This window comes from Numida meleagris, chromosome 6 (genome assembly GCF_002078875.1).
Source record: "Numida meleagris isolate 19003 breed g44 Domestic line chromosome 6, NumMel1.0, whole genome shotgun sequence".
NCBI lineage: Eukaryota > Metazoa > Chordata > Aves > Galliformes > Numididae > Numida > Numida meleagris.
In genome coordinates, this window is record NC_034414.1 from 59203347 (window position 1) to 59228402 (window position 25056).

The window sequence follows — 25056 nt, forward strand, 5'->3', positions numbered from 1 at the left end:
AGCCTCTTCTCCTCCTGAGCAGGTGGCAGCAATACAAGCAGGCTGCTGAAAAGCCACAGTGCAACTCAGAAGCCTGAGCTGCTCTCAGTCCCACCACGGTGCTCAGACTCCAGACAGGAGCAAGGAAAAGAGGGAACCCGTTCTGCAGCTGGAAGGGTCGAGGCAGGCAGCCTCGAGTCCAACAACGCTGAGAACAGCGGCACGAAAACTGGGGCGTTCTGCATCGCCAACAACTCGCTAAATCCCAACCACGTCCTTAAGAAGGAACACGCAGCGCTCCAGCTCTTGAAAATTAAGACTGGGGTGATTTATTAATCTTGTTAAGAACTCTGATACAAAGCACAGTAAAAGGCCACAGACCAGTAAATAAAATGTGGCTTCTGGCCACTGTATAAATGCTGCTACAGTACTACCGGTAAAACAGATTCACTCTCACACCAGTTCAAACAAGTAGTCCAACTGGCAAATAAAAGTTCCATTCACTTATCGGTTTAAAAAGTTTAATAAAGCTTTAAATGTTTGCTGGTTTAAATGCTACCAATTTCCAGAACGGACTCGTGATTAAGTTAAGTGAAATCTAAAGAAAGTTATTAGGTTTGGAAGGCAAGACTGTTCCTAAGCCAGAGGAAACGCTTCTGGCCGTAGAAGATCGCGAGCAGCAGACTGTATGATAGGCCTCGTATCGCTGAGATTTATACAGGTTATTAGCACTATCTGTAAATATACAATATAAACAATTGTACATACACGGCATATAGCTTTGTTCTCCAGAAGAGCAGACAACTCTTTAGCTTAAGACACCTTCACCTACCGAAACAACAAGGCACATCTGAACAAGATGCACGCCAAGTGCGTACTGGGGATGCCTTCCAGTACTGGAGATGGGCAGTCCTTGTTCATGCTTCCTCCCAGCAATCAACACCAGCTGGATGTTTTGCTATCACCTCTGAGATTCCCATGGGTTTTTCTTTGTTTCGTCTTCAGCAGCAGATCAACGTCAATTAAGACACGGCGTTAATACACTGGGGAACAGCAGCTGTCACTCACGAACCTCCAAGCCCAAAGTTAGAAGGCAAGTGGCCAGAGGTTTGGATCGGTGACACCGTGTGTACCCTCACCTCGCGGCACCACCCCACGGTGCTTATCAAAAAAAAGGAAAAAAAAAAAAAAAAAAAAAGGCCACTAGTGCTCCAATTAGAAGAAAGATTCCACAGACGCACCTTTTTTTTTTTTTTGTTGGCTCAGTGCAATCAAATGGTGTCAGTTTCAACTCGATTAGTGTCGTCGACAGTGCAAAAGGTTTCTCTGTGTACTGGCATAGCACTGAGGGCGTGAAAGAAGGCGATGCTGCTGGTCACCTGAGGGCAACGCTGTCCAACAGACGCAGGCCAGAGCGTGGACTTTTGTTGGGTTGTTCTTTTTTTTTTTTTTTTCCTCCAATTTAAGCTGTTTCTTTGTTCGATCAGCAGCACTTTTAAGAGCGTCGTTTGCGAAAGTACTAAAATAACACACTGCCTTTCGGAATAAATTAAAAAAAAAAAAAAAGGAACTTTACAAATACTATTCCAGTGTCAATGACTACTACGGCTAAGGTCATTGAGGAGTTTCTGCATTTTCTAGCAAAGACAGTCTGTGCAAAGGGGGGTGGGAGAGCTCCCTTTTGTAAGTCTTTGGTGGCAGCTTCGGGAGCTGAGGGCTCGAATTCTGCCTGGGTGGGACGGGGGGGGCGGGCGGGTGGCCCGGGCTGTTGTGAGCGGCGCCCATCACGCAGCAGCGGCGCAGCACCCGCGGAGACGGAGTGCTGGGAGGAGTGCCAGGAGAGCAGGGGCCCGGGCCAGCCTCCCGGAACCAGTCGGGATCTCTGTGCAAGCGTCCCACCGGAGGCGGCTGCAGGTTTAGAGGGCAGTTGATGAAGTGTTCGGGAGGCCGGTGCGGTACCGGCGGCGGAGTGTCGGGGAGAGGGTCCCGAGGGGGGGGAGGAGGAGGGCTGTGCAGCGGCTGCTCGAAGGGGCTGTAAGCAGGAGCACGAGGCTGGATCTTTGGAGGCGGAGGCTGCCGAGGTGGAATTGCTGGAGGATCATCATCCGATTTCAGACTTCCCTGCAACGTTACAGAGAAAAGGACGCTGTAAGAAACGTAGATTTGCAGGTGAAGACTATTTTTGGAGAAAAGAACGTTCCGGGCGGACTTAATTTTGGCCTTCCAGTACTTCAAGGGAGCTTATAAACAGGAGGGAGAGTGACTTCTTACACAGGCAGATAGTGATAGGACAAGAGGGAATGGCTTTTTTTAAACATTTGGGTTAGGTGTTAGGGGGAAATTCTTCACCCAGAGGGCAGTGAGGCCCTGGCACTGCTGCCCAGAACTGTGGGTGCCCCATCCCTGGAGGTGCCTGAAGCTGTAGATGGGCCCTGGGCAGCCTGAGCTGGGGGGCACCCAGCCCACGGCAGGGGTGGGGCTGTGGGGGGATCGGGGTCCCTTCCCATCCAGCCATGCTGAGATTCTATGGCTACGATTTTCTGAGAAGTACTGAATTTTCTTGACATTTGCTATTGGCTCTGTTAAATACGTGCTAGTGGCCCAGCCATATCTTGGATCTGATTATGGCTGGTATGTTCCTGAAGCAGCTAGCTGCACTTGGATGCTGGGAACCTGAAACTTCAAAAAAAAGTAACTGAAGCACTGCCTTTGAAAGGTGCCAGATGTCTGGAAGACCAACAGAGTCTTGCCTGACTAGATGCTCAGTGCTTTATTATCAAAGCTACTCAATCTAGGACAACAATACCTTAGCATTAGAAACATCCTGATCCATCTTCTTTCGAGGAGGAAGCGGAGGAGGGTTTTGAGGCTCATCACTTAGCTTAGGAAAGCTACCCCACGAGCTGAAGAAGGTCTCTGGACAGAGAAGAGCCAGTATTTCAGTGCTTGTGTAATATGCCAGGAACATACTCAGGAATATTAAACCACCCTAGATGCAACTCAAACAAGCAGATCTTTGTGTTCGACAGCAATACAAACCATTAACTCAAGTTGTATGAAACCCTCATTCATTTCTTTAATCAGATATACTGCTCACAAAGTGGTCTCCCGTTTCTGATATCAAAGAGATGCATCTACAGTTAATGCTAACGGATACAAAAATGAAGAGAATGAAGTCAACTCTTAGTCAACTTCCCCTGCAATCTGCTCCTCATTGCAGAATGTGCCTGTTTATCACGGTGCCTGCAAGCTGGTCACATGGCTAAGTCACACTTTTGAGTGGAAGGTTTGTTCTCTTTGGCTGTATGGGTACCCATTCAAATTTGGAGGCTCAGGGGCTTTGTTAATAGTTTCTAAAGCAGGAGAATTGAAATGAACAGATGATAACTCTCACAGCATTTTAGGATCTTTCCAATCATTCTTCTGAGGAAAAAATCCTCAGTTAAAAACAACAAAGCCATCCCCCAGCTTGTAGGTGACTTTCACCACTCCTTTGCTTTTTCTCTCAGAAGTGCACAGAATTCTGTACCAACACATTAGGACACTGTGCCCTCCAGTTTGAAAGCTCATCATATTATGGAAAGCTATATATGTCTGTGCAATGAGGGAGTAAAAAGAGAAGCTCAAAATACAGATAAGTACAGGCTTTCTCTTCAGTCCCCAGCAGCAGAACCATTATTTTCACTGAGTGGTAACACTAAATTATCAGGTTGCTTCATTTTTACCATTAGTCAAATGAAATAATCATCAAGGACACTCAAAAGTAAAGCAATAGCATACTAGAGGCCTGGGGAAAAACAGGAAAAAAAACAGATCAGAGAGTTCTTAGACTTTATAGACTGCTTTACGGGATGGCTGATCCAAACCCTGTACAAAATCCCTTCAGAACTCTGTTTAATGGACACAGTCCATATTTTCACCCCAGATTTCTGGGACTGTTGAATTACTGGTCAGCTCTCCTGAGAACAGGAAAAGCAGAGTTAAATGAAACAGTTTGAACAGAGTTATGGCACTTACTTGACTGAGGCAAACTGACAGGAGCGAAGATGCTGTTGTTACCTGTTAACAAAAAATGGATTAAAGTCTTTCCAGACAACAACTGCCATGACACCATATAAAGTATGCTCGTGAATGACCTCAAAGATGACCAGATTGTCTAAGTTTTATCTGCTTTCCTATAAAAAATAATTCTGAACTAAAGATCTTAAGTTATGCTGGGAATTAAACCTCATTACAATACTCTGTTGGACACTACCATGTTGTTATTCACTTCCCCTGCAGTCATAGCCCCTCAGCATTTGCCATAGTGAACTTGTCACTAATCCCACACCAAGCTTAACCTGCAGCCCCCTTAGAGCAGAGACGAGACCTCTCACGTGCTGCTTTCAGGACTACAGAGCTGCTGACAGCTTCCAAAGCCTGGGAGCTTATCAGAGTGCTAAGAGTCTCATTTTTTTACATCGAGATTGCATTCTGCAGTGAGTGCTGTGAGCACCTCCGCTGTCAGTTCACATCTCAAAACACACAGGGCTCTCTTGAAAGGAAATTCAACCAGAATCACTGGAGTGTGTTCAGCCCAGAGGAGCACTCCCAAAACACGCTGGTGTGGATGCCAGGGCCTCAGCACCATGTCTCTCTACAGAGGCGCTGCATGTGGTAACGCATGCGCAGTCCCTGCACGTAGTGCCACATGAGGACATCTCCCAAAACAGATTGCCTCAGCTCTGGTAGGCTAAAAGACCAGAAATATCACTTGTTAATTCATTACTTACAGCAGGCATATTCCAAGCTGCAGTGCATGCAACGCTGACGCAAGAACTTCAGAGCTCACAACTGAATTTTGCAATGATTGTTTTTTTTTTTTTTAAAGGCTGGCATCCGCACCAATACGTTTTGGAACCCCGAGGGACAGCAACAACAATGATTCAAATCTACTGCACGTTTACCATAAGAGCTGTTGAGATCAATGTCTAAAAACACGCTGAACTCTGACGAGGCAGACACTGGTGGGGTGGAAGGCGTGTTTGGAGAGGTCGGCGCCGACACCGCTGCTTCGTGCTCCGCCTCGGTAATTCTGCTGAAACTTATCTTACTGGGTTCCTTTTCAAGTGGCAGCGGGTGACTCCTCAAGGTGCCAGAGGTGGAGCCGTGCCTGCCGGCATTGGGCCTTATCCCAGGAGACTTGAGGGGGTACGTTGTTTTCCTAGGCTGGAGAAAGGAAAGCCGGTTAGTAGTGCTTGTGTTTCAGGTCGTAACATCGCCATAGTCTCCAGGAGCAATTCTAAAAGGCACTCATCAAATACCCATCGAACAGTGTTACAGGCTTTCTACAGCTGTCTCCAGGTACTGACCGTCCTTACCTACGTAACAGGAGTTTACTGGAAAGGTACGGATTGCAGCTTAAGAAATTCTTTTTTTTTCCCAGCTTATTAGATCCTTTCCCAGCAATGAAGAATGAGAAGTCAAGTTTGACACGCACGCCCATCAGGACAAAACACAGGGAAAAGCAAGTCACAGCCTGGGGAGGGTCACGTCCAGTGTCTCAGCAGGCTTGCAGAAGAGCTTCAAACAACAGCCCCATGGATGTGCTGTCAGCTTTCTGCACAGCAGGTCACCACGGCCACGTGCTGAGACACGCTGCTGTATGGGCACTCTGCTGAGTCAGCCTGAAATTCTTACACCCAGCTCGTGAGACCCAGGTGTAACACTGCACAGATCAAAGCTGGTGCTCCAAAGATGAACAGCCTTCCCATCCTATGGTGCTATGCAAAGCTGCACCCCAGCACAGCACCCTGAACTGGGCCTTCCTGAAATTCCCATAACAACATCTCGTTTGGAAAACATCAGCTGTAAAGAATTCACGCCCAGATAACTGAGACAGCAGCACGGAGATCTACTTTAAGAAAAAAAAAAAAAAAACAGAAGAAACAAACAAATGAGAAATTACTGTAGGCAGCATTTTTGCAACAGTAATTTCTGTGCTTTCTTGCCATATTTGTAATATCATCTCAGTCGTCCCCCAGCAGCAGATTGCTAAAACGACCGATAGTGCTCTCAAAAATGACACAAGTCTCCAGCAACTCGAGCACACAATTACAATGTGTAAAAATCAAGGCAAACGAAAACGAGAAATTAAGATTTAACTAAAGAAAAAAGACGTGTAAACCCAACTACAATTAAAATTAATATTTTATGAGAACATTACTGTGAGATTTTATTGCGTACTCTCTCCAGTGACCCTAAGGTGAGATACTTAGGTGAAAGCTGCAGTGTTTTTAGGTTGGGGGAAAAGGAAACGTTCATTCTAAGATCAGCTAGAAGCAGTACCTCTTAGGAACAAAAAGCACCTGGAATTGGAAGAAAACCCAAGTTTTGCTGGAAATCCATCTCATTACACAGAATTCCAGAGGGAGCTGACATGGCTTACTGGGTTAACAAAGAGTTCTTTTTCACGGTGCCTAGTGGATTTCAGCTGTTCAGTGTACAGGACAAGACTTACAAATCTAGGTGGTTGCTTGCAGTTTCGAGGTTCAATTTCTAACGACTTGTTGAACAGATAATCTGTAAACTCTTTTTCTGGTATCTTCCCCATAGGATTGAGATTTTCAAAGAATTTCTAAATGAAACAAGCATCAATAATATTTTCTTTAAAAATAAGCACAGTGAGAATTGGAATGAAATACAAATCTAAGCTCTTCACTCGACATGCTGCTGGTAAGCTTCCCAACGTGAACGAGTCACCTTACTTCAATAAGCAGGCACGTAAAATGAAGTTTTCTGTCAACTGTTTGCCACTATCTTGTTACTACTTCACCATGTACAGCAGGGCATTGCTACAGGCCATACAGCTGTGCGCTGCACGCCTCCCTGCAGTAACAGCACAGATCTGGGAAGGAGCAGAATACAGATCACGTGGCAGGGAAAGCAAATGTTACGCCAGCGCCGTTTCTAAGGGGTGTCCCAGATGCCATCAGTTAACTACGAAGGCCAGGAAGGCACAAAGGACAAAAGCAGGGCATAGCAAAGGACCAGCAGAGAGGCACAGCCAGGGCGAAGCTCCCTGCACCTGATGCAGCCCAGTCCCTGGGGAGTGAGGCACAACTTTGGGATGTGGTCTCTTATTTCCAGCACAAATACTGCCATCCCTTGAGTTTGCTTCACTTCTTGCTTTAGGAATACTGGCATCTCCAAAATCCTTCCCAGAAATGTCCACAATGATTCAACACACAATGCAAGTAACATTTTAAACAACAGTATTATTGCCCATGTAATTCTTTAGGTAAGGTAACCAAGCTCTTTGTTGCTTCCTGACTGATGCTGTTCTCCAACCGAGAGAGCTACCCACAAGATTGTTTTCTGGAAAGGTTACCATTAGCTGTGCACTCAGGAAGAACTGCTGGGTACTTAAAGCTGTTCTTTTAAATCATTATTACCTCTACAGACAAACATCTGCCTTCACCTGGCTTCTTGTTCCATCGCCTTCCTTTAAATTACCCAGGATACGTGAGGTCTCTGTCTTCTAAGTAACCTCTCCAGCATCCTTCCTCGTTTCTACAAGCAGTGCTGGCTGACTCTGGTATGCCCCTGCATTTACCCAGCTTCCTTCACTCTGAATGAGACTGCTCATACACGTGCTCTGCCATTCCACAGGGTCAGCAGGCTCTGCTCAGTAGGTTGGCTGCAGAACACCTGAAGGGCTAAGTGCCCCAGGCACATATGCAGCATTGCAGATGAGAGGGAAACAATTTTTATTCAAAAAGTTTTGCTGCTTAGGCACTGCGTCTCATTCACTGATTTGCTGCTAAGAAATCTCACCACTGCCAGGCTGCAGAACAAGAAGCAGATGAACAAGACCCAGAACAAGGAACCCAAGTAAGCAGACCCCTAGCTCTGGTGGCTCTTGTGCTGCAGCACTTCTGCCACGTGCTGCTTCCAGCCAGCCACCACTCCCTCCCTCCTCCAATGGTCACTGCTGACACAAGATCAGGGCTGGTACTAGAAGAGCAGCTGACCATTTTTTGTTGTGTACATTCTTTTCCTTCTCTTATTCCCAAAGCAGATGTTTGATTTTTGATTACCCGAATTTCTGGCTCTATCCGTAAACAGTAAGGCTGGTTCTGATACTGCTGAATCTCTCCTGTAATTTCAGCCACTTTTCTCCTCTTACTGAAATTAATTAATTCTTTCCCTTGTCTTTTAAGGAAGTCAGGATTCCCTTCTTCTGTCTTCAAAATATTCGTTAGGTATATTCCTGATAAAGAGAGAGATGGTTTTTAAAGTTCATTTTCATTCCAAGAGCTGATTTCATTCTTTACAACAAATGAGAGATTAACAAAAAGAAAAGAACCTGAGCGTAAGCAGACCATTCCCTTTAATGCTCCAACAGTTTATGAGCTGTCAAGAACGAATTAAGTTTGCCTTTCACATAGGGACAACGTATTATTTAAAGAGGATGCTTTGTCTGAATTCAGGAGGTCGTGTTATGGAGACAAACCATATTCAGGGCACATCACCAATGCAGAAGCAGTATTAAAATGAAGAAGCAGTCATACCAATAGTCCCAGTAATCTGTATTACTACATTAAAAATTAACTGTTACACAAAGACACTAAGCCTAAGAATATTACAAATCCAACCAAGTCAAAATAACACGCTGTATTAAAGAATGTTTAGAGCAAAACACAACCTTTAACTTGAAGAAAGATTAACACATCTGCATGAAATCCAGTTTAAGGCAGACAATACACACAGTACTAGCCTGTTCTGGTGCTACTTACCAAAGAAAGGCACGCAGGGTGGATTGATTGACTTGAGCTTAGCTAGATATTTTTTGAAGTGATCTTGACTTAGTTCTACTGCTTCATCCAAAACTCTCTTCTTCCTTTCCTGTAGTGCCTTAGTTGTCAGAGAGAAAAAAAAAAAAGCAGCTATGCAGATCTTCTCAACAGTTTAGTTAGAAAAGAACAAGGGTAATTATCTTGCTCTCCTAATAAAACTTAGAAACTCAAATTCATATTTGAAAGCATCTCTTTTGTAAATGGTTTGTTCTGGACTACAGCATCATCAGCCCAAAGCCTCAGTCATGTGAATTTTGAGGCTACTGTAAACACAGACGATCAATTCTGTCTATCAATTTACAGGCATAACCCTGGTCTTTTAATGCAATAAAAAACAAACATTTGATTTTGAATTGAATTTACAGGCTCTGTATGGCCTTTCAAACAGTTATGAAACTCAAACATCGCATTAATGCTTCTTTTTCTACTTTAGTCAATGGAGGCTTTGCTGCCAAATCCAGGGCATTCCTTTTTCCTCGTCAAGTGCAGTGAGGAGTCAGTGTCAGTGCAGCAGTCTCTCTTTCTACTGTTCATATAAACCATTCAGCAACCATTTCTTCCTGCTTCTGACAGTCTCAATCGTCTCACACTCTCATCCAAGAGAAGTGTTTGAGATAACTGAAATCTGAGCTTTAGTTATCTCCTCCCTGCCCTTCTATCCTTGCACAGGCACTAAGTGCTGCTGTTCAAGTGCTCCAGGCCAGGGTTCTCAGTCTCAGGATCCTCCTCCTACAGACCCATAAAACACAGGCCTGAAGCAACAGGTTTATTTCAGACGAGTTAATGAACAATCAAACAGCCATGGTGCTTCCCTTTTTTCGAGCTGAACATAAGAAGACATCTGCTGAAAAGCTCCATTTCCCCTTACAAATCCTTTGAGACAACCAGCCCATATCACATGTTTTGTCACAGCTAACTTTTAACATAACTTGGTCTCATAATGAACTTATTGTCTTCTAAGAAAGCAACAGTGATTTGGATTTCACTTAGCAAGTCTGTCTGGTGCATTCCTGGATTCCAACTAGTTTTTCTTCAGGAGCAATGCCCAAAACTTACCTCGAATGTGTGATCTAGTCTGTACACTGACACAGAGTTCATCGCACTGACTATCTCCAAAACACCATTGAAATTGTTCAGATCTTGAAACACCTGCAGGATTTCTATAATCCTGCTCAGCACAGCCACTCGCTCTTCGAAGTTCTCAGTTTCCACTATGCACCTAATCAAAAGATGTAACTTGAGAAACACTGAGAAATAGAACCTGACATTCTGCTAGCTACTTAACTGAAGGATTCCATGTAAGAACTGTATAGTACATCCAGCAGGCACATTCTGGCACACTCTCAAGAATCTCAAGTACAAGTTTATGTAATCACATCTTGTCTACGCTCAGACTGAAAAGCCAACAAAGACTTTGGCTTACATGATAAAATAGAGCAAAACTCAAGCAAGATCCAGGGTAAACTCTCTCAAACTGCAGTATCTACAGTGGTGCATTCAATCCACAAGATTAGGTATGCACATACAAAGTGCTACACCCTCCTGACTGCGGCACGGCCATGTCCTAAGAAGGATCCGATGTGAGGAGGGAGCAAGATTAAGGTAAGGCGACAGACAACAGTGCTCTCAGCAGAAGTGGTGCTGAGTCCAGCACTGCCCTCAGTGCCTCCTGATGTACTGTAAGAAATATAAACAGGGCACACGTTGACTAAGCAAACGTTACTGGAGAAACACCTGCTCCAGGGAGCAGTGAGTCTCTGCCACTGGCATGGCACGTGCTCTTGAACCAAAGCACAAAACTACTGCGATACTCTACTGCCATCTCAAGATTCGAGGCAACACGATTCACATCAGGAAAGAAAGCTTCTCCATTTCAGATGGACTTAACGCCACTACACTAAAATCACCACCACTGCACTTACTTTTCAAACCAAAGAGTCAGGTTTGTAGTATGGCGAATCATTTTCAATAGATTTGGGGAGTTAATTTCCTTATCTTCTTTAGTCCAAACGCTACCGACGAGTTCAGAAGGCTGTACTGCCCTGTTATGATAAAGGGAGATGCACAGGAATGCTCAAATACAAACAACAATTGTATGCTCTGTGTTAGCACTACAAGATTATTTCTTCTCTTAATCAAAAATTGTTGTTTCACAAATGTTATTCTGCAACAGTTACATAAAATAACTTTTCAGTGGGTACGTGTGGAAAGAAGAAAACCCATTCTAATTGTAACTGAAATTGGCATTTTGAATAAGTATTTCTACGTAAGAAAATGACTATGGAGTAAATTTAGTCTCCTGAAAGCAGAAGCAAGCATCCTAAAGGCAGTTAAGATATTTTTAAAGAAGGAAGCTTAAGTACTTTGTGTAACCATCTGGAAAAGTGGCCTATTTCAATAGGAAACCTGCTGTCACCGAAACATTAAAGGAGCTTCACCTTCGAGTTTTGTAAGGTTTTACAGAACTTCTATCCAGCAAAGCTCAGCTCTGGCATCAAGGCTAGCTTTATTTATCATAGGTAACAACAAAGCGAGGAAACAGCAGAGCATGGTACCAGACTACAAGGCTCTTAGATTAGAGGACCTTGATGTAGCAGTGCTGCAACTGTAAAGAAAAGTTGAAGGTGCAATCCCGTGTTGTCTTCTTACGATGCAACAAGTGCTCCTTATTCACGTAGCAAAGTTTGCTTCTGGCAAGGAGGTGATAAGTTAACATTATCTACTCCTAATACTTTAGCTTCTTCATCTACTGCCCTAATTGAGTTACGCTGTCAGAAGTCTGATGTAGAAACACAAAATGTACTTTTTCCTGTGTAATTCTGACATCAAACTGAAAACCTCCTCCCATAAACCCTGGAAGCGAAGGGGACGTACTTCGCACCGATTCGAAGCACTTTCAGGGCGAAGCAGTCTGACAGAGACATGCACTAACTCAATCCCCACCTGTACAGGTCGGACTCGAGAAGTGTCAGCTGCCGAGCAATTTCTATGGGGTGCAGTGTCATGAGGTCCAGCATCTCGCTGTGCCCCACGCGCCAGATGTGCCACTCGATGGGGGGAGGTGGGCTCTCAAAGGTGATGTTGTGGCTAATCCCATTTGCTTGCGCCTTCTTTCTCTTGATGATTTTAGCAATTGATTCCACCCACTTCTTCATGGATTTTCCTACAAACCAGAAACCATAAAAAACAGTTTTAATGCCATCTTAATGAACTTTTGATAGTTTAATGAAGCCCACCAATACAATTTGTAAAGGCACTCAAAATACTGCATTTCTACAGGCAAGTTAATTAGGTTTGCAGGCGCCCAGTTGCATTTCAATGCATCAACTGACAGTTTTAGTGGGAGAAAAGTGACCTGGCCTATATTATATTTTACTTTTTCCCCTCAGCCACAACCATCTCCCTTTCAAATGCTACGTCATCTACTTAAAGGTGAATAACAAAAAAAAAGTAAACAGGATGCAAGTGAAGATTTTGCAATATGCTATACTGCTGCATAGCATAATTAGAGAAATACATGTTTACAGCATCAATCCAACATTTAGAGTACACAACATCCTGGACAAGACAGGAAGAACCATCAGCAGTTCAAGGCAAAAACCTTTTACCAGACTAACCAGACCCGAGTTAGGAAACTCCTCTCTGATCACCAATATTTAGCATGGAGACCTCTGCAAAAGGTAAACTGCTCTTTGTCTCAGAATTATATCATCCACGGTCTGACAATCCAAAACCTAGCACTGCCAGGATTGTGATGCAAACTGACGTGCCAGCACTGTTGGCCCTTCCCCTAGGCTGCCAAAAAATCTGCTAGATTGCAACTCCAAAGGAAGCAATACCAAATGGAACATGCGTCCTCTCCCAGAAGGATAATGATTTGCAGTTAGAACTTCAAATAAAAGGGAAAAGACGACGACAGAAAAACTCATTCATCACAGAATTACAGAATCGCGAGGATGGGAAGGGACCTCAAGAGCTCACCGAGTCCAACCCCCTGCTAAAGCAGGCACCCTACACTAGGTCACATAGGTGGGTGTCCAGACAGGTCTCCAATACCTCCACAGAAGGAGACTCCCCCACCTCTCTGGGCAGCCTGTTCCAGTGCTCTGTCACCCTGACTGTAAAGAAGCTCTTCCTCATGTTAGTACGGAACTCCCGATGTTCAAGTTTTTGGCCACCACTCTTTGTCCTGTTGCTGCACACCACCAAGAAGAGCCTGGCCTCATCCATTTGCCTCCCACCTCCCTTCAGATATTTATAAGCATCAATTAGATCCCCTGGCAGACCCAGGTTACTCAGCCTTTCCTCATATGGGAGAGGCCCTTTATCACGTTTGAGGCCCTCCACTGGACTCCTTCGAGGAGGTCCCTGTCTTTTTTAACACGGGGAGCCCAGAACTGGATACAGCAGTCTCAATGTGGCCTCACCAGGGCAGGGTAGAGGGGGAGGATCACCTCCCTCAACCTGCTGGCCACGCTCTTTTTAATGCGCCCCAGGATCCCAATGGCCTTCCTGGCCACAGAGAAATTAACCAACAGGAAGGAATTCTCCACAAATACAAAATGGAGAGAAGGAAGGTGACAGGCAAGGATGAACACATTACTGTCCAGAAGTAAATACGCTGAGGTTAAGCAATACAACAGTGCTCGAAATAATTTTCAGTAGTTATTCAGAATCCAAGCCAAAGACTGCACACATAAACGAGTCACATTAACAGCTCAATTAAAGACATTAAAATTATTAATGTGTGTAAAGATATTCTCGTGCCTAAAATCTGACAGGATTAGACCAACAGGTTGTATCAAAATGTGGAAGAGAAGGCAAGCAATTCTCATACCTCTTACACTTGAAATAAACGTCTCCAATCTCTCTAGTAACTCCAGATCTCTTTCAAAATCGTAAAAATGGTGCTCTACCCAGTGCCGAAAAACATTTAATATTCTGAGGAAGGAGAGAGGAAAAAAATACATTACCTTTTGTTTTTAAGAACTTGAAGCTCATTCCGTGTAAACATGAAACAAAAGAACTATCAAAAAAGCTGAGTTACAGATTCACATAACTGTATCAAACTTCATATGGACATAGGGACATAGGGACAGGGCAAAGACTAAGCATGCTCTGATGACCACAGAAGTCCCCACGTATTTCACAGCTACAGTCTTAGCATGTATGTAGTTTTGTTTGTTTCTAAAACTTGCATAAAGAATGCTAGTGTTGGGATGGTTTCAGGAGAAGAAAAAAAACTCATCAAGAGCAGATAAAACTGGCATTTTGATGTAACTTTCTGGTATTGTTTTTAAAACTAAAGAAGCTAATTTGGATCAACTATTTCATTAGAAACAAATTTCTTTCCCACAGAAAAACTTCATCTTCTGAGTTGTTGCAAGCGTACTGCTCTACTGCTGGAAATTCATGACAGCTGCTAACCATCAAAGGAGTTGCAATTTGAAACAAGCCCCCAGTAACAGTACTACAGGATCTTATCTCATCAGTCCTTGCCTTTGAGCTATCATGGTAGGAATACTGAAAAAGCAAGACAGACTGCTTGGTTCTGCTGACTGTGCTTCCAGCTTCGTGCCTCCTCTCTCTGATGACCTCACATGTACTTAATCTGGTTCAAGTCATTAACATTTTCATGTCTGCAGCATTACCCAGGAGATGTGGAATAAGCACTCGAGAAGGGGAAGGAACGAGCATCTTCATGTTCTCCACCGCCTTCCCACATCTCAGATCGCTCTGAAGCAGAGGTCAAAGCTATTAACAAAACTGGAATTTACAAAGTGCACATCGAACTAACAGCTCAAATTCAGACGCTTCTTTTGAACTGTGAGAGAGCTGAGAGTTCCAAGCTACGTAAGATCTCTTCAGTTCAAAGATTTGGGTGAACCACAGAAGTGCGAGTGTTAAATAGCTGCCTTAAAGCACATCTCTCATCGGGCAGGCAGTAATAAGGACGCTGTGCACCAACCACAGCAAGAATCAGACAGCAAAGAGTAGCTGTCACGACAACTGCTATCCTAATCTCTCAAATGAGGAAAGAAACCAGAAACCTAACACCCTGGAAATGCCAACAGGGACAGGTCTCAAAGAGCTTAAACATCATACACAAAGGCAAAAGCGTTGGATTGATTTTGGAAATTAATGGCAAGAAACATGGTTACGCTCTGCCCCAAGCTTTTCTATAGGTTCCATTTCACTGCTTATACCTTGTCCTGCTCAGCTAGGGCAGTCAACAGTGCTGCAGGAAGATGTATTTGTAACATGCAAAGGGGGCACTGTGAGGAGGTCCCCAGGTAACTTCAAACCTAGCTAGCAGAGGTTATGAAAACAGCATCAAAAGCAATACAACTATATTTAAACTCTTCCTCCAGTTAGGTCACAAAAGCTCATTCTGTGCAAGTTTCTTGCGAGGGGCTCTACAGGCACTTATGTGGATGTCTGCAGAAACAGCAAACAGAAAATAGCAAGGAAAAACATGAGCAGAGAGGGAGTGTGTGAAGACCTCCCGAGAACTGATAGCTCCGGAGACTAGTGGCCTTGCTGAACCCACAGGGACAGATAAACTCAGAACACCAAGAACCTGCCAAATCTGTACAAGGACAAGAGCGCACAGAACTATCAAGGTTACAGTGGGATTGTATTACTTGGACCACATCCAAGAAGGTGCTGGCTTCTATCTATCAACAAGAACTACAGGATTACATGCGTACATACCTGGGTGTTTTGTTTGGACATTCATATATGGGTATGTGATAAAAAAAAATACTCCTTAAGTGACTTTCCAAGCACCTATACTGAAGGAACTGGCATGTCAGTATAAGCCTCTGCTTAAGAGGGAAGTGCTGTTGCTCCAAGCAGGTAACTATGAATGACTGTGTGCAAGGAGGGAAAAGCTGAGGGCACTGTGCCCCTGGTTATCTGCCATTCATAGTAACAGCTTGATGCTACTAATAACAGCGGAATGAATAAAAGTTGCTCTAGCAAATACTTGTTGTGATCTGTGTCTCCTCCTGACTCCTTCCTATCAGGGAAACAACTGGCCTCATTCATGCTAGAGGCGCGTAATTGTTCCCCAAGATAGCTTGGTCAGCAAGACCTTGAAGATTCACTGCAGCCTGTTGCAAAGTGCGGCGCAGACAAGAGTCTCCCTTTGTGCAAAGACATCAATAGGGCTGGGAAAGGGAGTAAAATACCAGCAGGATTGAAAAAATGGAAACAGAAACTATCTTCACATGGCCTATTAACAAGGAATCCATTCAAAACGCCGTCAGAAACACTTTCAGTTGTACATCTCTCACCCACACTCGCTTTACATAGCAGCCATACAGCGTTCTTGTGGGTGGCAGAGATCACAGCTGTGAGCAGCAGAGAACCAAGTACAGTTGCAACAACAACAGAAGCCAGTATGACTAATCAGAACATGGTTTGGGCTATTAGTCTGGTCGCAGACAATGATAAGTCCCTACTTGACAGCACAGCAGTCTCCTAAAGAGATTACTGTCTCCAGGAACGCAATATAATTACCAAACTCAAATCTGGATTTAACAGAACAAATTTAAAAGCAAATAAACCTGAGTTGGACTGGCTGGACGTATTCCTTGCGAAATCGCTTCAGGTCTGCACTGATGGGCTGCTCCCCTTTCTCGATTGCCAGCCTGTCTGCTTCGGTAGGCTCAGGCTCTGGGATTTCAAACCTATGAATACAAGCACCAGAAAACTGATGGTAATTAAGATAAATCACAAACCCTTTATGTAGGACACGAAGAGGAATTTTATTTAAAGAAATTCAGTGCAGTGAAACTCAAGCACTTGCTCATCTAGTATCCAGTCCGCCTGGAATTCCCTCCTCCCCTAGCTATGCTGTGCTAACACACCCTGCCCTCACCCTGATAATTCGCTGGTTTTCTGGTCATCACAAGATGTCTAGACTAGGATAGAAGGTTTTTAACGACCTGCTAGCTTGATTAAGTGAAGATTAGAAGAAAGCTTCAGAGCAGCTTTATCACACTGTATTAGCATGTTGTTTACAGTAAGAGTCTGTGCCTTTCAAACCAACTGCTTAGGACATTTCAGTTCTTATTTGCTTTGAGACACACTCAAATAGGCTCTCATGAGCAAGTGAAGCAGTTCAAAACATGACCAGCCAGCAGCCGAGGCACGCTGAGTACTCTAGCTGGTAAGTCATTCAGGTATGAATTTAACAAAATGGAAAAGAAGAAAGCTTGCACTAAAAGCGATCAATGCCCATTTTTAAAGTTATTTTTGATGATCTTCACTGCTTTTCCTGTTTGCCAAACATTTGACACATAGCACCGAGAACCCAAGCAGAAAAGGAGCGGGTAAAGGAACACAAAGCCCTTCTGTGTGTCTTCAGAAAGCATGATTGCTGCTTACCTTTCGATCAGCAAACTCAGCAGTTCCTGGGGCTTGCAAAAGGAACGGTACGTGGTAAGGAAAGTACGTACAAAATTGGGATCTGTAAAGACAGAACACAGAAATATAGTAAGTCAAGCACCGTGGTTTAGAAAACACCAGGACTGATATTGCTTGTGACATTTTCATTTAGCTCTTTGATTTAGCCTTGCTGAAGGATTCAACCACACATGCTATGCTCCCTCAAACACCGTGTCTCGACCTTGGCACACGTTATGGCTTACACTCACTGAATAGGAAGCTACTCGGTGATTTCATAAAGACAAAGAAAACATGGTAGAGCTAACTATCTGCACATCCAAAATACCTTTATCGCCCCAACAAAACATTTGTCTTACCTGCTCTTAAAAAATCTTCGCAGCAGAGACTGCACACCTCACCCAGCCACGCCACGGCAGCACGCAGGCACCCTATGCAGGGCAGCCAGCAGGCAAAGCATGACAACAAGAAAGGGCCTTACAAAGCAAATACTTGCAGCAATTCCAGACGCTGCACCTCCAGAAGCCACCACACCTCCCTCCTGCTGTTCCTCTCTGCTAGGTAGGAGTGTTACCACGAGATGTGCCTGCATGCAAGCCACTACCACTCTCAGCCGAGTGCCAACCTACCTCTCCTGGCATTTCAGCTGGGCCCAACGGGTGTTTCACTTGCATTGATACCTCAGAAGCATACATCAATTACAGTCTTGTTTATCAAAGGCATTAGGTGCACTCTGTATTACATCTGAAGCATAGTTTCTGTCCTGTCACCTGCACCAGCATTCCCGGCAGCTCGCCCCTCTGCAACAAGGAGTGCAAGTTCAGTGGGCATCTGCTGAAAAGCTCTGTCAAACCAACTAACCAGCACAGAGCTGAGGAGAGCACCCAGTCCTCCACCACTGCATCAAGGTGCTGCAAACACAAGCATTTCTCCTCCTGCTCAGCAGTCCCGTGCCTCAGTTGAAGCCCACCTACCAGCCTGGGCAAAAGACTGCAGCCCCTACAAACAGAGAATCTTAACTCATCCCCGAAGTGCCAACCTGGACACTGAGGAAGGTGGCACAGTACACAAACATTAGGTAACAAAAGACTAGGGACACATCTGTCTTAAAAAAAAAGATCTAATTAATTAATTGCACATCATTCCACCAGTCTCAGTAATGTCCCTTTAATTTCTCTTGATTCCACTCTCATAGAATACCCCAGACTGAGAACAAGCAAGCTGATAAACAAACCACTTCACTGTGAACCCTGATTGTCATCACCCAGTCCTAATCCTCCCACCCACACACAGCCACCCCTGGCAGGTGGCAGGTGCACAGCAGCAAACAAAGGCTGAAACACAGGAAAACCAGGCCTGGAGAAGGGCACGGGCAGACATTCCTTCAGAAATGTGGGTCTGGGGTTGTTCAGCGTTTCTCTTTTCTTGCTGGTCTGTAAATAGCCTTGAGGCTGTCAGCATACAGTGCAGGCAGCTCACACCAGCAGTCAACATGCAGTCAACTCATTTCTTCTAAGAGACACGCAAAAGACAAAGGAGGACACTTCTAGGCAGGCTTAAATTCCCTGCAAAGCACTGTTCAATGCTTTTAAGGGATCTTACAGAGGAAAGTGCACACAAACCAGAAGTAATGGTGCTTCGTTCTGTGATAGTGCTGCTGAGTTTGCACCCTAGTGCTGGTCTGGCCCGTTCTGCTTCTACACCACATCACTCTTGGGTATTATTTATGACATTTTTAGAAGAAAATCTTCCTCTTAGCACTGAATAGGCTCTCCCTGCTCTGCAAGCCTTTTAAAATGGCGACTGCTGCTCTGCCTTCAGACCCGTGCGGGTGCCTTCGCAGTATTCTCCACATTATTTATTTTTGTGAGTAACATTTTCAGTACAATGGAAAATACAAGCAGCGTGCTACTAATAGCAGCTCACGAGTCACATGCAAGAGATTAACAACTGCATCTGCTGCTCTGCATCTGCTACGTCCCATAGCAGCCCAGTACCAACTGGCGAGCTGTTAGGACAGAGGTCGTTCTGCAAACGAAGAGCCTCTCTGCTGGGACAAGCCTGCTTCCAAGAAACTTTACCCTAAAGCAAACACACAATAAACTGACCAGCTACAAGTGTATTTTTACCTAAACACAAAGATAAAGCGCCATCGCGATCTGCTAGGAGTCCCTCCCTGTGCTGTTATTGAAATGCCCTTGTGGAAGCAGGGTTTGTCAGCCTTGGCTCCAAACACTGCTCAAGAAAAGCACATGGGAATCCAAGAGATAATGCTTTCATCGGAGATTCCCAAGGCCAAAGTGACAAGTACTTGTGCTACAAAAACTTGTAAAGTGATGCTATCAAACTAAGACTCCAATCCACCAGTTCACTCTGAAAAAGACACCCAGCACATTTTAGAAGTGGAGGACATGGAATTGACAGCACAGCCATGGGTCACTTGCATGACAGCTAGTTGGATCAACACTGAACTTCAGTGTGTGGTCATTGAGAAATACCACCTCTCCTTTTTTCTTTAAGATACACAGCTCAGGACAATCCAGCATTAGTTGCTACAACTGCGTGCATGTTTTTGAAGACTCGTACACAAGACCAAATATTTTCATCACTGTAAGTACTTCCAATAGCTACAAGTTTAATTTCTGTGGCTTTGATATTGTGTTTTACAGCAAGGTCTGGCATCCTTTCCTCCTGAGGGACTTCAGAAAGCAGCAGGCTAAAGCACAACAAGTGACCTCCAACGTTTCTCCTCCTCCACACCACCTACAACAGCCCTGCTGCTTCAGCCACAAGGGCCTCAGGAAACAAATGAAGCAAAGGTCTGACAGAAAGCATCAGCAGCTCCTAGTAGACCACTGATATGTTGTGGGGAGGAAAGGGGTCCTGCACGCCCAAAGCTTTTTTAAAGCTCTGCGGGCAAGGCCGCTTGGTTTAATAACAGTTAGCGGTTACTTCTGCAAATCTCATGTTGCATTTAAGCAAATGCAGCAAAAAAAGCAAACAACAGATGAAAGGACTGATCTCATCACCCACACGAGCACCATCTTCAAAAACACGCGTGTAACAAATGTACAGGATACCTGCATACATATGGTACGTTAGCCTTTCGATTAATTTCACAACTGTCCCTCCTTTGATGATGGGAATTCCATTCCTGCTTTGCAAGTTGTCCTCAAAAACAATGTTATCCTCAGAATCTTCTACTACAAAGCGGTACACGCTTGGGCTGGGCAATCTCAGTGGCTGTTCATTTTCTTCTTGCAGTAACACTGAGTCGAGCATCCTATCCAGAGTACTCCGATACTGGAGGGAAATCAGAGCAGCCATCCAATTACTCTTCTCTTCAGCAGACTTGGCAGCAAAGAGTATACTGTTTTCATCTTTAGACACCAGTTCAAAAGCATGTTTATATTCAGATGTGTCATCTTTATCAATTATCTGTATTTTTCTCATGATTATCTTTTCCTTCAGTCTATACTCCGCATTGCTGTAACCGGGGAGCCGTGACTGGCCATGGTTAGTTTTACAGCTGATCATTAAGCCATCAAAGAGAAAGATGTGTCGTTCGTGTTTAGCTCCTATTTTTGTCAAGGTGCCTTCCATTATGAATTCATTACAGCACTGCCCAATATCTTTGCCTTCCCAGCCATCAATATTTTTCTGGATTTCATTCATTTTCTTGATGGCCAAGTGCTTGCTTCTTATTTGCCGGTTATAGAAGCGACAGACTGGCTCCCTTGAATGAATAAAAGAAAAAGTCACGATGGACACATTCCATCCCAAGAGACCAAAAATCAATGAAATTAACTAAATTAATATCCTTATTTCTTTCCCCTAAATGCCCTAACCAAGTTTACTGTTCCAAATAAGCCACGTGCACTGCTTTGGCTGGTGAAAGAATAAGATATTAACATTACTCATTGAAGTGGACCGCGAAAGTTTTGGGCCGCTATTCCATTTACAATGAAAACGGTCACGACGACACCTCTTGAAAAGGAAAAGCACTAACTAGAAGAACAACAACAATGCCTTCCACATCATTTCTTTCTTTCTCTGCCACCACTGGAAAACCGCCGCAGTTTAGCGCGCTATTACCCAGGCCGACGTCTTGGGGAGTGTTTGCTGTAGATGCGCTCCATGCTGCACTGGAGATTGAGAAGAGCAGTAATGGCTTGTTTTAAGCACTCCCGATCCTCTTCATCTTCACTGCATTCCTGCAGTTGCTGTAACATAATAAATGTTTTCCTTTCAGATTTGTGGAGAGGACAGAAGGGGAAGAAGATTGACAAATATTCCTACAGTGACTTTCACAGCACTCAGTGAAATCAATGGCTTCCAGTCAACGAAAGCGTTATGCCTAGCAGCACACCCAAAACTAGCAATGCATGTAACCAAAAGATATACCAGATACATTTGTCTGTACAAAAGCAGAGGGAGGTTGGGAGTTTAGGAAGACAACCCTTTTGCCACCAAGGACTGACGCTAATCGTCAGAGAGGTTTTTTTCTGTTATCTCTTCAACAACATCGTGTTTCACAACTGATAATGATTTTGTTAAACAGTTTGGAGTTTTGAAGTAGTCCAAGATTCAACGCTGTTTTATGTAACTACACGTGATGTTACTTCAATGACTCAATTAACCTTAACATTTCAGAGTACATTTAAAGGATGGAATGACCAAGATTCACTTTTTTCTTCTTACTGTTCTAAAGTCGGTCACCCTCAGCATATTAATCTGCTTCAAGAAGAAACATCAACTTTGCACGACAAACCCTCCATACTAAATGAAGTCTGGAATTCGAGATGTGCTACCAATAGCAAAATGTAAATGATGAGAATCAGCACGAGGACTAGATCCATCTCTGCCACCACGTTGAAACTTCTTGAATTTGAAACGTAACAAGCTTTCATATCTCCACACACTTGACAGCAGTATGCTTTCAGAAAGGCCTTTTCAGAGAATTCCTCTTTTTCGTTAAGGTCATCACTCCTAAAGCACTACTGATATAAATAAGAGAGATTTTTGTTTTTAGCCCCTTTTGTGTTCAAGACAGTATAAACGTTTTTGAAGAAAATTCAGGCAAACAGAATTGCTGGGCAATGTCAAGACAACATGCCACGCAATTTCGGATGAACTCTGTTTTACCTCCATACTTGAAGAGAAATCTTACTTACAATCACTCAGCATGGCAGAAGCCTTCTTTTCCTTTCCCCACTATGTTCCCTCAGCAAGGATATGTAGCTTGCTCTAAAAGTAATTGAGAGAACAGGATTTGACCAGATTGGTCCATTCTCTTCACGTAACCTGAATTACTGTAATTTTTCTTTTTCACATGCCCAAACAACCTCCATCTTGCACATTAGAAAAATGAAAGCTTCACAGCCAAAAATTTCTAGGAAGTTTACGAGCTGAGGAACAGTACAGGGAAGGGAAAAATAAGATGTCTACCCCTGTGGCAACCCTTCTTTTCCTTTGGATGAGGCACAGAAATGCAAAGAACATAAAAACGACCTGAAAAGAGCAACATCCTAAAAGTAGGAAAAGCTATCGAGAGCTTGATAAAATACTCTTCCTCCTCACCTGTCCTGAGCACAAATTCCTGCATAGCCATGCTAAAGAATGAGCTTTGCCAGTTAGCAGACATCAAATGGCATACTTTGCTTTTTGGTGGTGGTGGTATTGAAAACAAAGCCTCCACTTGTCCAGTAACCCACTCCAGTTCCAGAGTTAACACCTAGATTCCTGACGATCAGGCAGATTACCTCAAGCACGTCTCCTCCTCTGTAATCACTCAATCAACATCTGCTTTTCCAAATGCCTGTTTTTAATCAAGCCTCTTTTTGTCTAAATAGCAGATGCAAAAGCATTACACATTTGCTAGACAGAGAAAATTCGTAAATCTTTAAGAAAAGGGAGAAAAGGGTCCTGCTTACATCAGGTATATTTAAGAATATAATAAGAATATTTCTATATTTAAGATACCAGTGATGACAAATTCAGAGTATTAGCTTTTCACTTTATTATACAGAAAGCTGTCAGAAAACAGTAATGAAATGCAGCATTCATTAGAGAAAGGATGCCATGGTGATGCTGTAGCATACTGGCTGGGGTTTCTCTGTCTGTGTCAGTGATGAGGTAACAGTGGAAAAGATCAAAAGGCAGAATTTCATAGACTTTGGGTTGCTTGACGACAATGTAACAAGTCACACGCAGGAATGAGGGGTAATCTTGTGCCTGACAGTCACATGAAAAGGCAGAATATATTCTCTAGTCAATAAACGAAAGCGTTGGACGTAAACATGGACTTGAACTGCTCATTTTCAGGATTTTAAAGACTTTTCTATCTTGCACTTTCACTTTGCTCAGGACTTGGACAGACTGTATGACCCCTTGAGTTCTTCCCACTGCATTCAGTGAGTAATACTCTCTGGAACTCTGGTATTGACAGACATTTTTGAAAATATTACTGGAGCTTGAAAGACCAGTGAAATGATGAATGCCCCTCCTACACTGCCAGCATTAAGGCAATTGTCCTTACAAGTGTTAAGCAGAGTGTTTTGAAACACACAACGTTCTGATAATCAATTACGGAGGTCACAATCAGAATGCATTTGTTATCTATTTGCAAGAGCTAGTAGGTTTTCATCACTACCAGTCATGTTTCAAGACAGTTCTTCAGTGTGACTCCCTTCAACCTGTGTTGTAATTACCTGCTGCAAAACAATCCATGGTGAGGTTTGTCTTCTGTCATTTCTTGAACAAGCAATCAACATCAGTAAAGAGATGCAGCAGCAGGGCCTGCCCTCTGACTCAAGGTGTTCAAGGCCATTTCCTGGTGCCCTATCTTCAGCTGCTAACCAAGAGCAGACATACCATGCAAATTTCTGCCTCCTGCTTAAGGACAGGACCCACGAGAACCTCATGAGGTTCAACAAGGCCAAATGCAAGGTGCTGCACTTGGGCCAGAGCAATCCCAGGTATTTATACAGACTAGGGGAAGAACTCCTTGAGAGCAGCCCTGCGGAGAGGGACTTGGGGGTCCTGGTGGATGAGAAGCTGGACATGAACCAGCAGTGTGTGCTGGCAGCCTGGAAGGCCAACTATGTTCTGGGCTGCATTAAAAGAGGAGTGGCCAGCAGGGAGAGGGAGGTGGTGGTCCCCCTCTACTCAGCTCTTGTGAGGCCCCATCTGGAGGACTGCATCCAGGCCTGGGGCCCCCAGCACAAGAAACACGTGGAGCTCTTGGAACGAGTCCAGAGGAGGCCACCAAGATGATCAGAGGGCTGGAGCACCTCTCCTGTGAGGAAAGGCTGAGGGAACTGGGCTTGTTTAGCTTGGAGAAGAGACGGATCCGGGGAGACCTCACTGTGGCCTTCCAATACTTGAAGGGAGTGTATAAACAGGAGGGGGAGCGACTGTTTACATGGGTGGATAGTGATAGGACAAGGGGGAATGGTTTTAAGCTGAGACAGGGGAGATTTGTTAGATATTAGGAGGAAGTTTTTCACTCAGAGGGTGGTGATGCACTGGAACAGGTTGCCCAGGGAGGTTGTGGATGCCCCGTCCCTGGAGGCATTCAAGGCCAGGCTGGACGTGGCTCTGGGCAGCCTGGTCTAGTGGCTGGCAACCCTGCACTCAGCAGGGGGGTTGAAACTCGATGATCTTTGAGGTCCTTTTCAACCCAGGCCGTTCTATGATTCTGTGACTCTAGAATGTGCATAAAATGGCTGCACAAACAGGCTTTTGCACCAAAAAGGAAAGTTCTGCAACTTGAAGGAATTCTCAAGCTTTTCACATTTTCACACAATCATTAAGGTTGGAAAAGATC

At 44.2% G+C, this 25056-nt stretch overlaps 1 protein-coding gene across 3 annotated transcripts in view; it reads right to left on the reverse strand.

Annotated features, from left to right (window-relative positions):
• Positions 286-25056, reverse strand: part of SOS2 (SOS Ras/Rho guanine nucleotide exchange factor 2) — a 49073-nt gene continuing 24302 nt past the window's right edge. For 2 of the 3 annotated variants that reach the window (XM_021403528.1, XM_021403530.1), the window contains exons 9-23: positions 21324-21451; positions 20309-20964; positions 17211-17292; positions 16388-16510; positions 13654-13757; positions 11760-11979; positions 10739-10858; positions 9873-10035; positions 8757-8874; positions 8058-8230; positions 6479-6595; positions 4926-5187; positions 3997-4038; positions 2786-2895; positions 286-2100 (exon numbers count right to left, since the gene is read on the reverse strand). In XM_021403528.1, coding sequence (XP_021259203.1) covers positions 1594-2100; positions 2786-2895; positions 3997-4038; positions 4926-5187; positions 6479-6595; positions 8058-8230; positions 8757-8874; positions 9873-10035; positions 10739-10858; positions 11760-11979; positions 13654-13757; positions 16388-16510; positions 17211-17292; positions 20309-20964; positions 21324-21451 — 2925 coding nt within the window. In that variant the 3' untranslated portion in view covers positions 286-1593. The remainder of the gene's footprint in view (positions 2101-2785; positions 2896-3996; positions 4039-4925; positions 5188-6478; positions 6596-8057; positions 8231-8756; positions 8875-9872; positions 10036-10738; positions 10859-11759; positions 11980-13653; positions 13758-16387; positions 16511-17210; positions 17293-20308; positions 20965-21323; positions 21452-25056) is intronic. The other variant, XM_021403531.1, reaches the window with a different exon arrangement.